Genomic DNA, 21,172 nt, shown 5'->3' with positions numbered 1-21,172 from the left:
ATTGACTAAGCAACAACATCTTGCTTCTTGGAACACCATGAGAAAGCACTTGAGCCAAGAGTGAAAACATAACCAGAGGTGCTCTAACTGTCATCTACACTCTCAACCCAATCATTGTCAGCAAACCTTGTCAGTGTCTTCCCTTCACCCTTTACATATAATAATCTATAATCAAGTGTCCCCTTAAATGCATGTTCTGATCGACTTTAAATATGTTTACCTTTAAATATGCAATCTTTTTTCAAGTGATTTATCATGTTGCAAATCACAAGTAGGGAATTTCCCTTGCTTTTGAGATTGTTCAGAACCTTTAGCACCGTTACCTCTCCTTACTCTGTTCTGACCAGCTTTTTTACCATCCTTTGAAGAAGTCCCTTGCTTCCAGTCCTTTTGCTTTGCCTGGAATCGCTTTCAGATACTTCTTCATGTCTCATTGAAGCCGTCTGTTCATAAGCTTGTAATTTATTGAATAGTTTGTACTTTAAAAACCATCAACCAACCCATCTCTACATGGGTCGGGTGGTATTATGGATTCGACTATGTGAGTTGGTTGATGGTTGACCGATAAAGGACGGTAAAACCAACTGAGTCCCAGTCATAATCACAATCACAACCCACTTAATTATCAAGAAAACCTTACCAACACTGACAATCTTGACTAGTACAAAGGCCCAACCCTCCTTGAGGCCCTGCACATGATTCAGGAGCCCAAGAGACCCCTAGACAAGCCTCTACTTCTCCCACTTATAAGATTGGTGACATTGGAATTGTTCCAGTAGAACGTGTGGAAACTGGTGTTATGAAGCCTGGTATCGTTGATACCTTTGGGCCAAGTGGTGGTAATGTCCGGGTTCAATGGGCCCGTTTGGCACTCCGGTCACCATTTATCGATGACACAAGAAGCATCTGAGAGATACTTTTCCTCTTGCCGCAGTACGATGACAGCTAATTGCTGTTACTACACGCTACTTTTCGTAAACGACAGAAGATTTTATTTTCTTTTATTTTTTTTAATCCCATAGTTGTATACATGGCATCCTTACAATAGTTTTGAAATTTTATTCTTGTTTTTATTGTAATCGTGGCATCATATTATTACAAGGACGCATGCCTTTTTTTTTTTTTCAGTTTAACAATATTTAATTAAATAATAGTTGAATCTTAATTTTTGAATTGGTTTTTTATTAAATAAAAATTTATTTATAAACTTTATTTAGTTATAAAGTACAAAACAATTAATTAAATTATTAGGATGTATTATTGTATAATATATTTTAGTGTTATAAAATAAATTAATGATGTATTTTTTAGGAAATAAATCATTATATAATAAATAGTAATTAACTAAACTAGGTTCACAAAATCATTTATTACAATTTATAATTAAAATTACACAAATTTCATAATTTATTATCTCACCTCACCTCACCATAGATGTGTTCATTCAAACGTTAAACTGCACATCAACTCACCTCAGGATAGTTTTTTTTGTGACATGACAAACACTTTTTGTCAACAGAACTCACCTCACAACACCACAACTTTTTACCTCACAACACCTCACCTCACCTCACCTCACAAGGATCTCAAACGTGGTTTTGTTGCATCCAACTCCAAGGATGGATGATCCGGCCAAGGAGGCTTGCCAGCTTCAAATCTCAGGTCGATCGTCATTATCATGAACCACACTGGCCAGATCGAAATGGGTATGCCCCCGTTCTAAATCCCCCACATTGCAGTTAAAAGTTTGCAGAACATGTGATCAAGATTGACCGAAGGTCTGGCAAAGAGCTCGAGAAGGAGCCCAAGTTCTTGAAAAACGGTGATGCTGGTATGGTGAAGATGATTCCTACCAAGCCCATGGTTGTTGAGACCTTCTCTGAGTATCCGTCACTGGGTAGATTTGTTGTTAGGGACATGAGACAAACCGCTTCCGTTGAATCCATGTGGTGCCAATGTTACAAAGTCCGCAGCCAAGAATAAAAAAGAAAGAGAGAATCCCCTGAGAAAATGTTCTCCAACTACGTTAAAGTGTTGAACTGACTTCATCTGAGCACTTCACACTCTTTTTGAATAAAAGACATTAATTCACTATACAAAGTTCTACAAGCAAACCAAGTTCAAAGGTTTGCAGTTGCTATCTCAGTACCAGGCTAATCTTTCCTTTTTTCCTCTTCACACTAAGGCCAGAAATGGCCCTTGTATATGCCAAAAGCAGCATTAGGCATGCCTGGAACCTCAATCAGCCAGATGTCTGCTTATGGTGATATGGTCTAAAAGCTCAATTTTCATTTGAACAACTCATCATAAAACTTCAATGCATGCTACTATGAGTTAGAACTCTGTCAGCAGCCAAACCTGTCGTAAGAATCTTGTTCATAACCAACAACCTGAGGCTCTCTCTCTCTAGTCTCTACCTCACTAAAAACCATCTATCTTTTGGATCTTCAGAAGAATTGCCGAAAACATTTTTTCCCCAGGCCTGTTTAACCAGTTCTTGGATAGCCCACTGATGGTGAGAATCTCTATTATCTTCGCCAAGGATTGAACAGACATGAGGAACCCACTTCTCTCGCAGGTGACTTCTGGTTGTGAATCATAGTTGCCAGTTCCAGCAAGTCCTCCGGAGCTGCAGCTACACCAGGAACAAGATTAGTAGAAGGTTCGCCATAGAAGCACTTGCATGTTCTTCACCCAAAAACATATCCTTCTTGCTATCTTCTTCTAAAATCCTTGTTCTTTTCCATTGAGCACTCGATTGTTTTGTCACTCCCTTGAAGTGGTTAACTCCAATACCCTTGATACTAGGGGTGATTATTCATCATCATCATCATCATCATCCGAGCTTTTATCCCAAAAGTTTACATAAATCTATGAGAAAATTAGTGGAAATCCACTACGTGTATTCGTTTTCATTTTTTATCTAGATATAACTCCTATTAAATATATATCATTTCTTGCTACTACAAGTCAAGTCTTTTTGGGTCTTCCTCTCCACTTCCTACACTCTCTTATACAAATTCTTTTGATTCTCTTCACCACTACACCGCTACACCGCTATCTCTACATTGAACACGTTCATACCATCTTAAATGATTTACTCGCAACTTATCATCAATTGACATACAAAGTGAGACAGGCTCTCCCCAGATGTTATTCAAACTGCTTGGACTGAAATCTGGTTAAGTGTAAGAACCCTGATTCTTGATTTCAGCAGGAACTTCTTTTGGACAATACAAATCCAGAGCGACAACTTCATTCTGCCTAACACACTCAAGAAGCCACTTAGAGGTAACGAAGTGCATCTGCCACTTACAATTTATCTCATAGTTTGGTCCATTGGCAAATTGACACAGTAGATGAGCCACCTTTTTAGTCAGTTTCTCCTCTAATTTAGCTCCAAGAACGAAGCAAAAATTTCCCAGTAGTTCATATTGTGAAACACTAAACCTTCCGCAGTAGCACAAACTTCAAAAAGGGGAAAAAAAAAGAAAAAAGAAAAAAAAAAAACTGGCAATGAAATCCAATGAGTGAGTAGAAAATAGAGAATGTGACTACTAATATCCAGCTTTTCACTATTGATGTATGTATATAGCCAAATATAGATTACAGTTTGAGAAAAGGAAGATAACTTTCATGGATGATTGTCATATGCATATATAAATTTCAGTAAGAAAAAAATAAGAGAACTTTCATTGATGATGGACTAGTGGAAAATGCAATGATATGAAACAAATACTTTTCAGCAGCTTGATAGAGAACCATAAGAAGAAGCACAGCTCTCCGATGTACCGAGTAAACAGCTTAGGCAATAGACTTTTTTAGTTAACCAAGGGCGGCACAGAGCAAGACCAACATCATATAGCAAAGGACTTGATTAACGGAAATAAGAACTTTGCAATCAAAGCCAAATCCTGCCTGTTGCTTGTCACTCAAACCAAATCCTATCCCATCAGGTGCAGAACAGTGGATATTTTCAAGAAACTATATGAACAGTGTTCATTGTGCAAATGTAGCACGCATGCATAATAAAGCAATCAATGAAAAGCACTTAAAAGCACCTACACAAAGTAAAGAACAAATAAGAAATGGACTGTAAGTGATTCTTCATTCTCACTCAAAAGTTTCCTATATGATATTATATGTTGATTGTTTGGTGCAACTGTACATTAAAGAGATCCGAATCCACTATCACAATAATAAGAATAGCTTTTATTATAAACGCACCAGCCACTTTGAGATGTCGCATAAACCTAATTTGATATACTATATCTTAGTAGTTCTGAAAATAGAAAAGCCAAATTGATGGGATTGAAGCCTCTCCAATACAAGGGAAGCAAGAAGCAATAAAAGGCATAATAAAAGTTTCAAAATAATGAAGTCAGGACTGACAATTTGGCATTTTGATTGTGGGCATAATATTGGATAATTTCACTCATATACTCAACCAACAAATTGACAAGGCAAAACATTAAATCCATAAAGCCTTCCCAGCAGGTATACTGGGAACATCATTTCAAACTCTGATTACTTAAGAATGATTGTCACACTTCAACAACCTGATCCAAGGCAGGGAGTTAGAGTAGAAAACTAGAAATTTAATTCTTCCCGTATTTGAGGTATTGAATATTGAAATTCTGCAACTAGATATGAAGTTTAAACTAATTGCAAACTCCACAGATCTGATCCATAAAATATATTGAAAAGAGTGACTAGTCTACCAGTACGGAAATGAAAATCGGTTATAAGATGAATCACTAACAACCTAAAAGTTCAACAATTGTCAAAATATGAACCCAACATCCATGGAAACAAGCAAACCTTTCCCATGTATATCAATGAAGGCAACATGAACTGCTAAAAGTTTAAAACCCGAAGAATAGGTTGCAGAGGAAATTCCCAGGCTTATCCTGAAAAAGATGTGCCATAAGAATCAAGCATCTGCAGTACTACACCAATTCGCCTTAATAACCCATAGAATAAAAATACATTTGGGAGAACATGACAAGTAGCAAGAAGATATTAATGGGCTATATTAACAAATAGCGGCTTCGACAAACAAATCCAACAAAAAAAGAATTACTAGTTAGTTGCACAAATATACTAACAACCATGGTTAACTATATCGTTCAATTATAATAGCAGCAGCATATGAAAACTATATAATAGCTAAATATCCAAATAACATTAAGCAGAGTCAACACTTAGTTCCTCTTGTTCTATCAACCATAGGGGATAGGGACAAGACTTCATCAAAATTGAAACAAGATTGCAAACAAACCAATTTCTTATAAAAGCCCAATGAGTGAGGATAAATTATAATTTTAATTTAAATGATACACCTTGTAGACTAATTGCAATCATTCACTACATCTCATTATATGCAATTGGGATCAGCATCCCAACTTCTGATTACTCAATATCAGCTACAGGCACACAAGTTCATTCTTAAGCAAAAGGGAACAATGCAGAAGCTACTGGCTGATCCACGATTAACAAGTTGATCAAATGCAGAAGGTAAAGACACACAAGATCGTTCTTAAACAGAAGGGAACAATGGTAAGAATACAAGGGCTTTATTTCTTCATTGTCATAGAAAAGCTTCCACCTTTTCTCAATGTCAGCTATAACATCATTCCATCAAAAAATAACCGAAATATGGTGAACTCTTAATTAATTAAGATCCTCTAATCAGTATCAATAAATTTCTATAAAGGCTAAGCAAATAATTATTTGATTTTCCAACAACAACAAAAAAAACCTGACCATCTCATTTATCAGTTGAATCTTGCGAATTCGAGGGTTCCTCCGTCTTCTCATTCTCAGTCACATTTCCTTCTGCTTTCTTCTCATTCGCTGCCACATTTCCCTCTGCTTTCTTCTCATTCTCCAATTCCTTCTTGGCCTCCTCCTCCACTGCCTTCTCTGCCATCAAAATGGGCTCATAGTAATCAGCGTGAGCCTCCATACACTTCTTCAAAGCCCCAGTAACCTCGAAACACTTGTCCACAATGTCCTCTTTGTTCTTCTCCGCCGCTTCAATGCAATTCTCCCACGCTATGAAGCTCTCTCTACATCCCCCTGCCTTCATGAACAAACAAAATCCACATTCTCCTTCCTCTTCTTCTTCTCCTCCTCCTTCTCCCTTCCCATCCTCTCCTTCTCGATCCTTCTCACTTTGTTCTAGATTCTTCGACTCAAGAGAATCTTGTTCGGATTTATTGTCAACCGATGAATCCGATGGTGTTGGGGATTCTAGCGTTTCGGACTTAGGAACCGGAGAGGACATGTTAGAATTCGACGGCTCTGGTGGCGGCTTGGGTCTGGGAGAATCGGTTGATGTTGTTGCAATGGAAGAAACCCCGTAAAACCCTTCAACTGGTCAAAGTAATGGTTCTGTAATATATATATATGGATAATATAAATAGCAAAATATAACATTTGGTGCTTTAATTATACTCTTAATTTCACTTTCGTCCTTATATTTTTTCTTTTCTTCAAATCATCCTTAAACTATTCAAATGCATTTGTTCTGTCCTTTAAATGAGAGAGACATCGAAAAAGACATATTTGATATCTAGTTGACATATCGAAATAATTTTAAATAAACTCATTTAATAAACACCTATCAAACATACAAAAAAAAATGAAAAAGGAAAGTGGGTGCACCTTAACATTTCTTGAATGAAAAAACCTCAAATGATTCTTTGCCTATCACTCTGCCATGCTCTTCTATTACATTCATAGAGTCTCGGCCCTAGTCTAGGTATCTTCACTAAAAACTCCTTTGAAAGAGCAAGAGAAAGAGAGAACTTTTTAGACATGATTACTTTGAAATCGAAGTAGTAGATGCATCAAAATCGAAACAGCAACCCACAATAAATGCTTGGAAATAGAAATCGCAGGTCAAATCAAAATCAAAGTTGAAATCAAAATTGTCAAAATTAAGAACTGGTTACCGAAGTTGAAATTGCGGTACCTAGAAGTATGTGCAGCTTTATCGGAATGTATGGCTGGTGCTTTTGGTCCCCCGGTCGCAGAGGCTTATGCTTTAATGAAGGGTACCCAATTAGCCATCCACATGGGTGTGTCGAACTTGATTATTGAATCGGATTCTCAGGTCCTAGTGAATGCTATTAGGTCTGAAGCGTATGAATGAGCTCCTTTTGGGCACATTTTGGATGATATACGATCCCTTATTTCATGTATAGGGAGTGTTTCTTTGCGTTATACTCGTCGTTTATGTAATAGGGTGGCACATAAGCTTGCTAGGAATTCTATCAACTTTGATTGCCCTATGCGGTGGATAGGGGAATGTCCCGATTTCATCTTGTCTGTTGTTATTCATGACAGTATCCCTGTTCCTTGATTTTCAATGAAGGCTATGGTTTTATCAAAAAAAAAGAAATTACGGTACCTAGAAGAGGATCTGGTGAGCTTGAATCGAGAAACCATTTATTAACAGTTGATCGAAGTGGCGGACTCACCTTTGTAGCATTGGGGGTCATTTTTTTTTAATACTAAGTACACTAGGTATATGACAAATCCACCCTAATGTCCTCAATCAAAAATAAATGAGCCCCTAGTCCACTTTTAGTAACAGTTTTCCATTAGTATCAGCTTTTAATTCACCAAACACTTCACAATATATTTTACAGCTTTAAACTCAGTTTTTTTTCTGCAACATTTCCGCTAACATTGAAAATCAAACTTTCCGCTCTACCAAACGGAGCCTTGAACCCTAACTTTATCTTGTCATTTGTCATTTGTCATTTGACCCAACCCAACCCGAATCATTTTTGTGCCCCCAGTGATTTCAATTCCTGGGTCCACCACTGGTTGATCGTATTTACTTGCTAAATCGTTTAGCAAAGGGAGCAATGAAGATAGCTTAGATCAATGCAGAGGGTGTGAGGGAGAAAGGAGTTTTGCGGGGGCGTAAATGATCTATGGTTTTTGTTTTTTTTTTGTTTTTTTGAATGAACTTATGGAGAGTTAGATGCCTGCATGGAATGTTAGTGTGTTAAATTAGTCTACGTGTATTGTTAATAGAGGTCACCATTTGGCCTACGGACCAAAAGCCCGACCCAAAATTACATCGGGCCTAGGTAGCCCGACCCTATGTCTCGAGCGGGCATGGGCTCCATTTCTGGAGTCGAGCTTAGCCCAAAGCCCGACACCTCTGGCCAACTTTGGACCGGCCCGAAGGTCGGTTAATGTTCTACATGTGTATGTATATATGTGTGTGTTTGTGTATATATATATATATATATATATATATATATATATATATATATATATAAGAATTCTCTTATGCGGATACCCGCAAGTTATATTAACTTACGCACCTCAATCTCACCATTGATTTGAAATATGTGAGACCCAAAACATTGAGCCCCACTTACCATTATACTTTGAAAACACTTAAAAATGGAGTGCGTAAATTATTAAGTTGCAGATGTTCGCATAAGAGAATTTATATATAGATATATAATGGTAAGTGGGGCCCAATGTTTTGGGTCTCACATATTTCAAATCAATGGTGAGATTGAGGTGCGTAAGTTAATATAACTTGCGGGTATCCGCATAAGAGAATTCTTATATATATATATATATATATATATATATATATATTCTGCATGTATCTGTAGGTGTGAATATATATGTTGTGCATGCATATGTACATATCACACACATATCTACATATCACTCACATATATCTTTTCTCCCTGTAAATTGGAAATGGTCTAACTTATGCGTGCAACTCTGAAATTTAGCAGTACCCTTAAACATCAAATACAATTTTGGGTTTGACTCTTGAATGTGCCATTTGACATCTCTATGTATCTACATATAGTTCATGGCATCTGTAATGCATTAACAATATATCTAAAACAATTAAAAAAAGTGAAAGAGTATATGCAAAAAAAATAATAAATAGTCAAGGATTGAGGCCCGGGCCCGGACCTAAAGCCCGATTTTTATGGGCTGTATTTTCCCAATCAAGCTCAGCCTGAAGCTCGATGATCAATATCGGGCTTAGGCCAAGGCCAGGCCGGGCCTGGGCTTGGGCTTGAAAGGGTCTGGTTGGTCCTACCCGATGTCGAGCCCTAATTGCTAACGTGTAAAATATATGTCACGTGAATTGTTACATATGTTTTTTCCGATGTCAAAATCACTTGAGGGACAAATGGATACCTTTTAATAGTTTAAGCCCGACCTTAAGTTTCAAGTTTTATGGGCTGCATTTTCCCAATCAAGCCCGGCCTGAAGCCCGCTGATCAATATCGGGCTTGGGATCATCAGGCTTCAAGCCCGATGTCAAGCCCTAATTGTTAACGTGTAAAGTATATGTCACGTGAATTGTCACATATGTTCTTTCCGGTGTCAGAATTACTTGGGGGACAAACAGATATTTTTTAATAGTTTAAGGATGATTTTTACGGATGAAAGTGAAACAATGTGTATAGTTAAGTGAGGAAATGTTATATTTTGTCACACATAAATATTATATTTTAATCTAAAACGAAGTCAAATAATCTAAATACCCCTACAAGAGTTTCACCAGTCTCCTTTTTTTTTTTCCAAGACCATCGTTGGCACCAGTCTCCGCTTCTTGTTCTCGTTTTCGCGTTTGCCTACCGAAACCATCATCAACAGACAGAGGAATCCCCGCAAGCTTTCCCGAGAAAATCCAACCCCGCATAGAGAGGAGATTCCTTTTTCCCGAGAGAAAGAGGGGAGAATCCAGTTCATAGTACCATACTCAAACTCGAGGAGAAGTAATGGCTTAGTGACACGGAACCCTAATTGTTGGCATCAGGACGATGAGGTCGAGCCATGACCTCTTCTTGAATTCACGACTTGCTCTATCCTCCTCGATTGTTGATGGATCGAGACCGCACTTTGTCTGCAGAGCTGAAGAAGAGGGATTCTGAGAATGTGAAGGTGATCGAATGGGAAGATTACGAACAAGAAGTTGCAAGACTGTGGAGCCTCTCTTCTGCGGTCAGAGAAGCCAAGGAGAAGAAGCGGTGTCTTGAGGAAAAGGTTGAGACACTCATTCAGGTAGGTTTGTATTGGTTGAAGTAATTGACATGTTTCTTTTGCTGAGATATTATGGCTATGTAGATTTTACTGTTCCTAGGTGTCGCAGGGATGGGAGCCTCGCTCCTTGGACTAACAAATATATACATGATTCTTGATTTTCTTTAATCCAATGACAGTTACATTACATCTAGAATTCATGATGAATTTATTGATTCATCATTGGGTATTAGAGTATTTATCTATGTTGTTGCCTTGGATGCCTATGAGATGAAATCAAATTTAATGAATTTAATGCTAAATGAGTTGCTTTGATACAAATCCTGGCTCGGGAAAAAAAAAAAAAAAAAGGAAGAGAAAGAGAAAGGGCAACTCAACTAAATCTGATAGTTGTATAATTGATGATGCATGCTTTTACGCTTTTACAAAGAGTGTCACAGACAAGTATGAAGTCTCAGTTTCTTATTTTGGAAGGGTGCCGGGATCATAAATTGATTACTTTGGTCCTTCTAAATGTTTATTATCTTTAAATCTAATATATTATGTCCATAAGTGTGAAAGGCATACTGTAGTTTCTTTCAAATTTACATATTCATTTTGCTGGCAGTCTGAGTAAACTGTGATTTTGTTCTGTGAAAGTAACCATCAAACAGCATTATCAGATTTTCAGTTCTTGTATCATATTAGAATATCTTTGTTCCCCCAAAAATAGCAAAAAGAACAAAGGAGAAGATAATATATTGTTTTGGTATTGTCAGGTTGCTAACATTGCATTTGTTAGGCTCAGTTGCTTAAAGCTTCACAAATTGAGCTAGGCTGTTCATGTTTTGGGGTTTTGAATAACTGATTTCGTGGAAAACCTCAAAATTCTTGTCTTTGTTTTTGTCTGCTGAACTGAGAAATTTCATCTTGATTGATTTTAGCACTCTAGGTATATGCTTCGTCTGTTGTCATCTGGATAGGAAAAATGAATTCACTCTTTTGTTCACCTATTTGGGATATGTACGCAACCCTTGGTTCTGTTGGAGAGGGGTTGGCTTAAGTTTGGTTTTGAATATTTCCTAAAAAAATGTTTGGATATGAACTCATGACGCTTTCATTTGGTTTAGGGTTGACATTATTGTGCAAATTAATGAGGAAAGGCATGTCTGTGTCGTGGTTTTCTTTCCAGTTATATTACATTAGTGCTCTCCTGTACCCATATTGATTTTAATATGAATCTGGAGTTTCTTTACATAATATTTTAGATATTATTTTCTTGATTTATTGGATCTTAAATTCTTAATCTATTTGCCCGCGGATTAGCGGGGCTTTATCATGGTGGGCAGGCCAAAGCTGAGTCATTGAGTAGAATAAATACTATTGACGAGATGAATGAAAGAGTAGATACTAAAAAGTCAGTTGTGAAAAAAATGTTGATGCATACCAAGATTGCGGCAGATGATGCTAAAAGTAGTGAGGAAAGGCTTAGTATGGAAGTTAGATCATTATTGGTTGCTGGGACAGCTCTTTCTGCAGCTAACAAGTGCTTACAGGTATGCTTGATGAATGGAAAAGATAACTTTATTATTTATATAATTGCCCCCGGATTGCTCTAGGGGAGCAGCAGGCACTCTACATTGTATGATTTAGAACTTGATGATCCATATGAACATCCTGATTTCTTGGTTGAACTGTGAGGTGTTTGTATTTTTTTGGATACAGTATGTTCTGCATCTGTGATGCAAATGCACCTGTTTTGATTGTGGTAAATGGTCCAATTCCTATGAGCGCTTACTTTTTCATAGTTAATCCATTGATCTGCCATTTTTCACAGTCAGAACTTTGAACATTAGATCCCACATAGGTATAACAAAGTAAGGAAGAAACCTACCCTAGGATCCCTAATAGTTTGCTTCCTCCTATTTAACCTTTAAATTATAATTTCTTCTAAGTACATCTTAAAAGCTATATTTGAATCAAACAAAGAGCTCCAGGAAAATGAGATCAAAGACATTTTCTATTGTGGTGCTGGAGTTGACCTAGGTCAAGTTCACTTTCACTAGATACTTTTTATTTAGTATTTAGTCTTAATTTTATATTCATTAAAGTTCTGTAGTTTGTTTGTATTATAGTCCTTAGAAAATTGAAGTAGTTATGCTTACATTTATTTTCGTTGCTGGAATTAAGTAGTCCATGGCTCATATATATATATACATATACATATATATGTATATATATATATGTATATATATGTATATGTATATATATGTATATTGTTCTCACAAAATAAATTGTAGTTATTTTGCTTTTCTTTTCTGTTTTTTTTGCCAGCAAAAAAATTTTGCTTTTCTTTTTGAATGCAAAAGAAACTTTCTTAGAGACAACCAAGATGGTGAAGCCTATAGACAGATTCTTACAATGAACAAAAGTCCGGAAGCAAAGTGCAGTGGTTAATTTTGCATGGCTAATTGACCTAGGAAGTTGTTACAATGCCTGGGAAACCTGAACTTCGCAGTAGTAAGCCAATTATCTATGCAAATGTTTGAGTCAGAGTGTCAGACTCCTTTTCAGAAAAAATCCTAGTCAAATCTTAAGTCTTCACTCTCTCATTTTTTATTAGGAGTGCATTTTTCTGAAAGATTGGTAGTGCTAGAAAGTCTGTAGACTCTGTATGTATAAATTTGCCTATTGTTTAGTGAATGAAGGAACAACTTTTACGAGGATTTCGTGCCTAGTATGCTTAGATACTAGACCTATAAATATCTCAAACCACCTAGCATTTGTATCCTTTAAACACGAAAATAAACCTTATAGAAGTTGAACCTTAAAGAAATCCTTAACCCACAGTGGGCCTCTGTTTTTTTAAAATTGATTTTAAATGTTTACAATTTTGAATTTGTTTCCCGGCAGGAGATGTACCTCTTCAATGCCTCAATCTCTTTTAATAGATAGAACTTAAAAGTGCTTTTTGTTTACTGGATTTCGGAAGGTGTTGCATTAATGTTTTGACTATTCTTTTATTAGGAATCACGCAGGTCCATTGATGGGGAAAGGGGTTATTCCCATCTCGTGAACTTACAGACGATGCTAAGAGTGAGGCAACAATACATGATATCCCAAGTTTCTTTACTTTATCCTGTGAAGAACTTCGTTGGACCTGCACAAGAGCAAGAACTTGAATCATTCCCAAGTACTAGTAGAACAGGTATATTCTAGCGTGTTATCAGTAAAAGAAACTGAACAATGACCCAAATGAGCAATGGTTCCATAATTTAAGCAATTTTGAAAATTTGCACTTCCTATACGCTTTCATTGACATTTTGTTCATATTACTTGTAACCATGCCATTAATTATCAGATGTCATTTAGTAGTTCTACCATATTTTTGTTTCAGATTTTTTTTAATTTTTTTGTGCTAAATTATTTTAAAAGAAGTAAGGCAAATGATTGTGTTGCATTCTAATTTTTTCTGGCTGAAAATCTGTTGCCACAAATAAGGTAGGCTGGGTTGGTTCGAGTTCGATATCTGGCATGCTCACAACTCACAAGGTGTTTTTGGAGGTCTGCAATAGAACAAAATGATATGTAGAAGAAGCTGTTTGTTGCTAGGAATGTTTATACTTTATATCCGGTTTTAATGGTGTTTGTGAAAGGGAATCCTTGACCGAAAGAAGTCGATGTAAAGCAAGGAATGGGAGTAGAGTGAAATTATGGCCGGGCCGTAGGAGCAATGCAGAGTGTCCCTTGCTTGTAGACATTTGCTGGTGACTAAGAAAGGTCAGGGGAAGAATGCATGACCAAGAATGAAAAGGAGTTGTACTTTCATGAGTGTTTTGCCGGATGGGGACCTTGATGCGGGAGCTAAAGAGGTCATGAAAGTCTAAGTTCAAATATCTACGCAATGTAGATCCATGACATCTTATAGGGTATTTTCTAGCTAATATGGTTGGTTCTTACTTCTGAAGAAACTTTGCTTTCGGGGACATTCAGCCAAATGGTTATTAAGAGATTCCTAGCAACTTCTTAATAGCATATCAGTTTCTGTGTTTGTGTAATATACTTCTTTGTTGTTCACTCTGAATACTTTAGCCAGAGATTGTTTTCTTACTTGTACCATTTTTTTGTCCTTTGTTTTGGCTTCTACAGGAAATTCTATTGTATCTAAACCTGTCAATCAAGGATCCTTGACAATTTTAGGTCTGCGTTTGACCATGGTTCCTTTCACTAAGATGACTTTTTTCACTGATAAGAAGGAGGTTCGGATGTCTGCGACTGCCCTGGGATATGTTGCACATGTGTGTCACTTCTCTTTGCACATATAGTTATTGGTAGCTTTCTGTTCTGTCATAGTTATGGAGGATTACATACTGTTCTCAACTTTTCATGGATGCATTTCGATATCTACTTGTTTGAAGGATGTACTCTTAAATATTTTATCAGGGAAATTAGGTTATTTGAGAAAGTGTCTTCTTGATTATAATGTGCAATACTGCACTGCCACTTTTTTGTCCATTATTATAGAATCTGTGTCTTAAGGATTGATCGGGACTTGGTGGGTGTGGGGGTATGGTGTTTTTTTTTTTTTGTTTATTTATGGCAAGAGAAGAAGTGTTTCTCATTCTGTCATGGTATTCTATTGCCATTTACCTTTTTATTTTGGCACAAAACTATTGCCATTTACCTGCTTGTTCAAATTTAATTAGTTTCTTATTTGTCGAATATAACATTCTGATTTTAACTTTGCAGGCAGTATCACTTATAGCTTCGTACTTAGGAGTTCCTCTGCGATACCCTGTGCGCTTTGGTGGCTCCCATTCATACATCAATGTCAATGCGCCTTCAATAGAGGCTACATCATGTGATCTGCCACCAGATACAGATGTTTCTGCAGATGCAAAGGCCGTAGAATTTCCTCTTTTTTTAGAAGGCCAAGACACAACGAGAGCAGCTTATGCTGTATTCTTGCTAAACAAGGTTTGATTTCTTTATAATATATCTTTTCGGGGTTGATGGGTGCTATTAAATTCCAAATGCGAATTGTTAATTCGCACTGTGTTTTACAGATGTTTATCTTTGCAATTCTGTTCAAATACCAGTCTCTTTTGAATACTGTGATATTAGTAATTGGCTTTGTTATTGCAAAACAAGCCAGACTCTTGTAGCTGCTAATGAATTGAACCTTTTGTGTTGAACATCTGTGTAATTTAGTTTTGGGTGCTTGTTTTGGGGTTTAAAAATAGGTGTGAAGGATCCAGGAGTAACTGTTACTGGAAGATCAAGTTTTTGTTAACTATTCTGGAATAAAAGGGTAATTTTTAACTTATAATAAGTTAACTGTGTTTCGTATAACTATGAACTTGACTGATCTAAGCCTTGATCCTAGGAGGCCAAACACTACTAACAAACTAACAATTTGCCGTTTTCACCCAAGCAAATGTCTTTATATTTATTAGCTATACTGGGAATGTTTCTAAATTAGAATTCATGTGAAATTCAAACAAACCGTACTTTGAATACTGGGCCTGTCAAGTTGCTAATTAACGAGTTTCTAGGAGCCTGAATTTTACTTGGAAACAGTTGATTGTGCCCGCCTGAGCAAGAACTTTTGAACCGTTGAAAAGGTCTCCCTGTCTATCAACTACTTTATAACCTTTTCAGCGTTTGGCATCTAGTGTTGATCAGTTTTTTCGTTTTCCATAATCGATTTTAATATATCCTGTAAGATTTGTGGCATTTCTGTGATTTGTGGAAGTTCTTTTTGAGTAAATAAAATATTATGATGCATCTGAATTGAGCTTGCTATTTGTCTGTATGCAGGATTTAGAGCAGCTTTTGAATTTCATCGGTGAAGAGAGTTTAGGACCAAGTAACGTACTGGGTAACTTGAAGGAGCTTATGCTGAAAATCCAGTCTGCAGAATATATAGATATCTGATCTGATTTCAATCTTAGCTGTAATTCAACAAGTTAGCATATGTTTTTACTTGTATTCTTACAGGGGTGCAAATTTTTAAAAGCATCTTACCTTAAATTTTTGTCACTAATCCAACTCTTGGATACGTGAATGTATTTTCTTCCTATAGCATATTGTTTGAATTTGAGCTATCCCCTTTAAGAATGAATAGATTTTTTTTTTCATTTTTTGTTAAATAAAATCCATCTTCTATGGTGCTACGGCAGAATAGGGCTTGTTATCCTTCCAATGTTGCTAATGGCTTCTATATTTTTATTAGGTTTCCTTGTTCGTGTTCATTGATACTAAAATTAGTAGTGTAAATTCAGAATTACTATTAAACAACATGGAAGTAGTTTGGAATTTTGGATCATAATTTTTATAGGAGTGGCATCATAAGTTTTATAGGAGTATTTATTCAGCTCAATCGTCCAAACACGTTCTTCCTTGTCAATCCTTTATTTGGAGATCATCTGAATCCATCCAACCCTTATTAAAGAGAACAAGTAACTCTCCGTTGTCGATTTTGTTGTTGATTTTGGCTAAACTACAGAGACCATGAAACGAGTAGTAGCAGAAGCGCAGAGCAAGTGATGGCATAATCCACAAAATGCCAGAGAACTGAAGAACATCTCCATGTTCCCTGCAAAAATTTCGTCCAACAAGTACAAAAAACATTTGAGAAGAACATTGACAATTTACGATTGTATCAACAGATCATGCCTGAAATCAAACATACAAAGTTTGACATCCAAACAATGGTGGAAAAGATTAATGATCTGTTTCACGGCAATGATGAGATGATAGAGTCCTTCAATATCCTATTGGCGCCCAAAAGAAGAAGAACAAACCGTGACGACATTCAGGAATCAGTGGATTTTGTAAACAAGGTACGAACCCGGTTTCAAGACGAGGAACATGTGTATGCCCAGTTCCTTGATGTTCTGATGCGAAGCAAAACAAAAGGCAAAAGTGTGGGAGACATATTTCCAGAGGTTGTTGCTCTGTTTCGTGATCATCAAGATTTGTTGGATGGGTTCAGAAAATTAGTGTCCTACGATGAGACCCATCAACAAGAAGAGAATCAAACTGAGGCCCATCGACAAGAGAAGGAGAATAGTGATAGGGTTGGGTTCAAAGGATTATTATCTGATGATAGTGATACTGATGATGATGATGAGAGTGAGACCCATCGCGAAGAAGAAGAATTATTATCTAATGATAGGGTTGAGTTTAAAGGATCATTATCTGATATTGGTGATGATGATGATGAGATTGAGACCGGCCGCAAACAAAAGGAGGCCAGAGATTGGTTCAAGAGTGGAATTGTGTGGTTTAGGAAGGTCATGTCCAAGCTGAGCAGCTCTGATGAATTCCTAAATTTCCTGAGGTGTCTTTATCATTACAGTAAAAAAGAAATTGACAAGACCCAGTTGTTTGATCTGCTTACGAGTCAAATAGGTATGCATGCAGAGCTTATGCTTGATTTGTATTGAATACTGTGACAGTAAACGTGGGAAGAAACGTTGGGGTCCAAGCTATACTCTTGTGCCTCCACCTGAGAACAGAGTTGTTGCTAGTGAAAAAGAGCCCGAGTTGAACGAGGTAAACAATCGGTTTTTATGCAGACCAAACAATCTGAATTTCAAGGGTCGACTACCAAGCAAGTCAGAGAAGAAAAAGTTTGAGTGGGAAGACAAAAGACATGAGTTGGATTCGAAATCAGAGAGTGTGAGATCAGTGATTACCCAAATTGAGCAATGGTTGGTTTATCAAGAGAAGGAAAAGAAGGGCTTGAAGGATTTCATTTCTATTTTGAACATTAAATGCATCGAGAGGGTATATGGTAGACAAGCCCTTGGTATTTTGGAAAGAATGAGTGAAGAAGAATATCCAAGTGAAACTTTGAATCTTGTACTGGCTCGGATGCGGGAGATAGAGAGAACAAAGCAGGGCCATCAAAAAATTCAGATGAATGCGAAAGACAATGGAGTGATTGTGCACTTCTTTGTTGCAAAATGTCTGCTACTTTCGTATATATAATTTGTGCATATATAGTTTTATTTGATCTTTCAACATGTTATGCTTGTTGGTTTTAGGTTCTAATTTTCCAGTTGAGTATTATGTTATGCAATTTGTATAGAAAGATGGCAGATCATTGTTCAAGGGAGTTTGTTCGTCTACACTCGTTTGATCAATAGATTTCATCTCTTTTCCACAAATGTTATTTGGGTATATTAGTCAGTGTTACGGGATTATGAAATCCTTCATTTTGATATTTGTTTTCTTGTTTTAGATGGTGGTTGCTTTGATGGCAATAAGACCTTTCCTAGTATGTTTCACTAAAGATACAGAAATGGTTTCTCCAACAAGCTTCTACCAAGTTTCAGGTTTAATAATGGGATTTCATTGCTTCTTGACAGAGATATATATACTGCCATTTTATAGAAGGACAATGCTAAAGACCCTCAAACTATCATCCCCAAAAGTCCCCCAAATCTATGTGGCATTAAAATAACCATTGATTAAAAACACATATGTATGATCCACTTCACATCCAACACTCCACATTAAATGGGGGTCTTTTGGGGGTCACTTTTTGGGGGTTTCAAGCATTATTCTTTATAGAAAAGCTCATGACTGCAGTTATTTCGGGATTCGGCTGATCTGCTGATTGTGTAATGCAATCCATCTCCATGAGCCAATTGGAAATTTTGAGTTATCTTAGAAGCATAACGTTTGCTGATAAACTTCAGAAATGGTTTTGAAGAATTGATATTGTTGTTTATGAGTTTGGAGAATAATTTGAATGTAAGTCCTTGACCTGATTGTCTTCTAACGGTTGCAGTCACACTGATGGAGACCTCATACCTCATAGCTGTCCAGTCCACTTTCTTCATCTTTATTTTCACCTGACAGCTCTTCCAGTGATTTTCCTTTCGATCAGGTACTAATAAGGTGAACAAGATGCCAAAGAAGTTGATCACACCAAGTATACGAGGTGGGTAGCCAGCATTGATCTTTGCCAGGTTTATCTGGTCATGCCATCATATTCCCTATGAGAACCCAATTTCTCCGGCACTTTCTTCATTATATGCCATAGGCACAATCTATGCCTTGTATTTGAGAATACAACTCTTATAGCATTCTTCATTGCCGTGTCTTAGTAAGTAATTATAACCTGAAGAGCAACACCTCCTATACAAGCAAGTCATGTCTTGAATAACTAAACAAATGTTTATGTGTCTTAACTAGAAATTAGACCACAACCAAGAAATATTGAGTGACTGTGGTGGTTAACACCAACAAATGGGGCAAATTACATGTCGCACTTGTTGGTGAGATATATCGTATCAAATGTTACAACATCACCGAATTTCTGATATGTTGCTCGACTATGTGGATCTGCCCAAAAAACATTCTTTAGCCTACCCTCATCATCCCAATTAATCAAAAAAAGAAACCCTCTCTGTTAGTTTGGATTTTTAGAAAATAATTCTGAACCGCGACAACATTACTTTTACCAAGACGCACATGTCTTACTCTATAATAAGGTTACGTGTATCTCTCTCCAGAAATGACAAGTTATCATGACTACCAGCTCCAATCATATAAGCATTGTGACTCTTGTTCGGCCTAATCCCTGCAATATATCATTAACTTTTAGCTGTCTCTTCACGCTTGGGTTAATTTCCCTATTGCACATGAAGAATCTTGATTGACTTGGACTCAAGTCGTGGTTGTGATTATTGTTAAACTTAATTTCTCTTAGCGAATGCACAATGACTTAGGATTCTTTGAATGGCTATAAAATTTATCCAACATTCCACATGTAAAAACCAAATATTTATACACCCTATCATCGCCCTTAGTTATGGATCTCCTCTTAACACATAACCCATTAACTTGCCCATAATCTTTGTAAAAATTAAACAAGTCATCCATAAAGCAAATAATATCCCTTTCATCGACATAGTTGATGCAATATCATCAACACATGCATCTAGACTATACACGTTATCTACTTGGTTCTGGTCATCATTTTCCAAGGTGAACTCCATATCGTCACTATAAAATAACCATCTAAATTAATTTGATATCCAACATTGTTTAATTACACTATACATTGCATAGTGTAATTAATAATTTGCATTATGTAATAAGCCACTATTTGTAATTGACCACAATTACATTGTGGCATTTACAGTGTAATTAATAGTTTGTACAATGTGCTAACGAACTGTATGCAGTGACGAAAAAAATCAACAACATTCTTCATTAAGCATTCATCAACCTAAACTAAACAAAAAACCCTACCGAAAAATGAACAGTGGTTGTGAGATTAGCTTATCTTCGAATCGTAGCGGGAGTAAACTATGTACCCATATCCGCACATATATGTTCTTTAGTTCAGATACAAAAATCAATGAAATAATCGAAGATGTCTCATGCGTAAACATATTTAGGCTCACCTCAATGAAACATTTAACCTCTCCATATTATGAACAGTTTGATGACAGAATACCGAATCAAAACTGACAATCTGAACAAATAAATCAAATCACATAATCTTTATAAGGTTTTACCATGTAAAAGAAGAAGGCTTCGGAGAACTATGTTCTTGGTATCCGAAAAAATGAGTCGCCTATTTTCAGTAGCTGTTATGCCCAACGAAGGGATGAGCTAGGTGCTCCGAAGTTATACAATGAGTAAACATAGATTGAAAGTTTCCAATGAGTAAACATAGAAATCGAATGTTATACATGTATTTTGTTAGATTACAAAGCCAAAGAAATATTGAGGTTGTAGGTTCAAATACTACGGGCTTCTTTCAAAATCTAGATTAAACATTGAAATAGAATGTTTTGAAGTGACTTGTTTTGAGTTCACATCAAATGTATATTTTATTCATTTTATTAAGGTAATTCCATTTCCTTGATTGCTTCTTTTAGTTAGTTTGTAGCTCAATATGATAAATATGTTGTATTTAAATTACTGATGATGGAAATGATTTTTTCGTTTTCCTTGAAGGGTTTGTCAAATTACTTTTATTGCATTAATTTTGAACTTTACAATTAGGGTTGTTTGGTCATGACTTGTTTCTTTATTTGTTTCTTTGACTAGAATTAAGAGTTAGAAAGATGATCATAATTAAATTAAATATTAAGTCGATAATAAATGTCTGCTTCGT

The 21,172-nt window shown here is 36.4% G+C and overlaps 2 protein-coding genes and 1 pseudogene across 2 annotated transcripts; 2 read left to right on the top strand and 1 right to left on the bottom strand.

The window, feature by feature from the left end:
- Window positions 1–527: 527 nt before the first annotated feature.
- On the top strand, window positions 528–5,442 carry LOC119996108 (annotated as a pseudogene).
- A 115-nt stretch (window positions 5,443–5,557) lies between these two features.
- Window positions 5,558–6,824, bottom strand: LOC119996101. The gene is made up of 2 exons (XM_038842622.1): window positions 6,740–6,824; window positions 5,558–6,378 (listed from the first exon to the last, which is right to left on the bottom strand). The coding sequence occupies exons 1-2, from the start codon at window positions 6,822–6,824 to the stop codon at window positions 5,771–5,773; spliced, it is 693 nt and encodes a 230-aa protein (XP_038698550.1). The 3' UTR covers window positions 5,558–5,770.
- A 2,754-nt stretch (window positions 6,825–9,578) lies between these two features.
- Window positions 9,579–16,172, top strand: LOC120002958 (UV radiation resistance-associated gene protein). The gene is made up of 6 exons (XM_038851830.1): window positions 9,579–10,068; window positions 11,376–11,582; window positions 13,054–13,234; window positions 14,176–14,324; window positions 14,776–15,003; window positions 15,847–16,172. The coding sequence occupies exons 1-6, from the start codon at window positions 9,889–9,891 to the stop codon at window positions 15,961–15,963; spliced, it is 1,062 nt and encodes a 353-aa protein (XP_038707758.1). The 5' UTR covers window positions 9,579–9,888; the 3' UTR covers window positions 15,964–16,172.
- The last annotated feature ends 5,000 nt before the right edge of the window (window positions 16,173–21,172 follow it).

This window comes from Tripterygium wilfordii, chromosome 1 (genome assembly GCF_013401445.1).
Source record: "Tripterygium wilfordii isolate XIE 37 chromosome 1, ASM1340144v1, whole genome shotgun sequence".
NCBI classification, from domain to species: domain Eukaryota; kingdom Viridiplantae; phylum Streptophyta; class Magnoliopsida; order Celastrales; family Celastraceae; genus Tripterygium; species Tripterygium wilfordii.
Note: the sequence above shows the minus strand (reverse complement) of the source record. Positions and strands in the feature narration are given on the sequence as shown.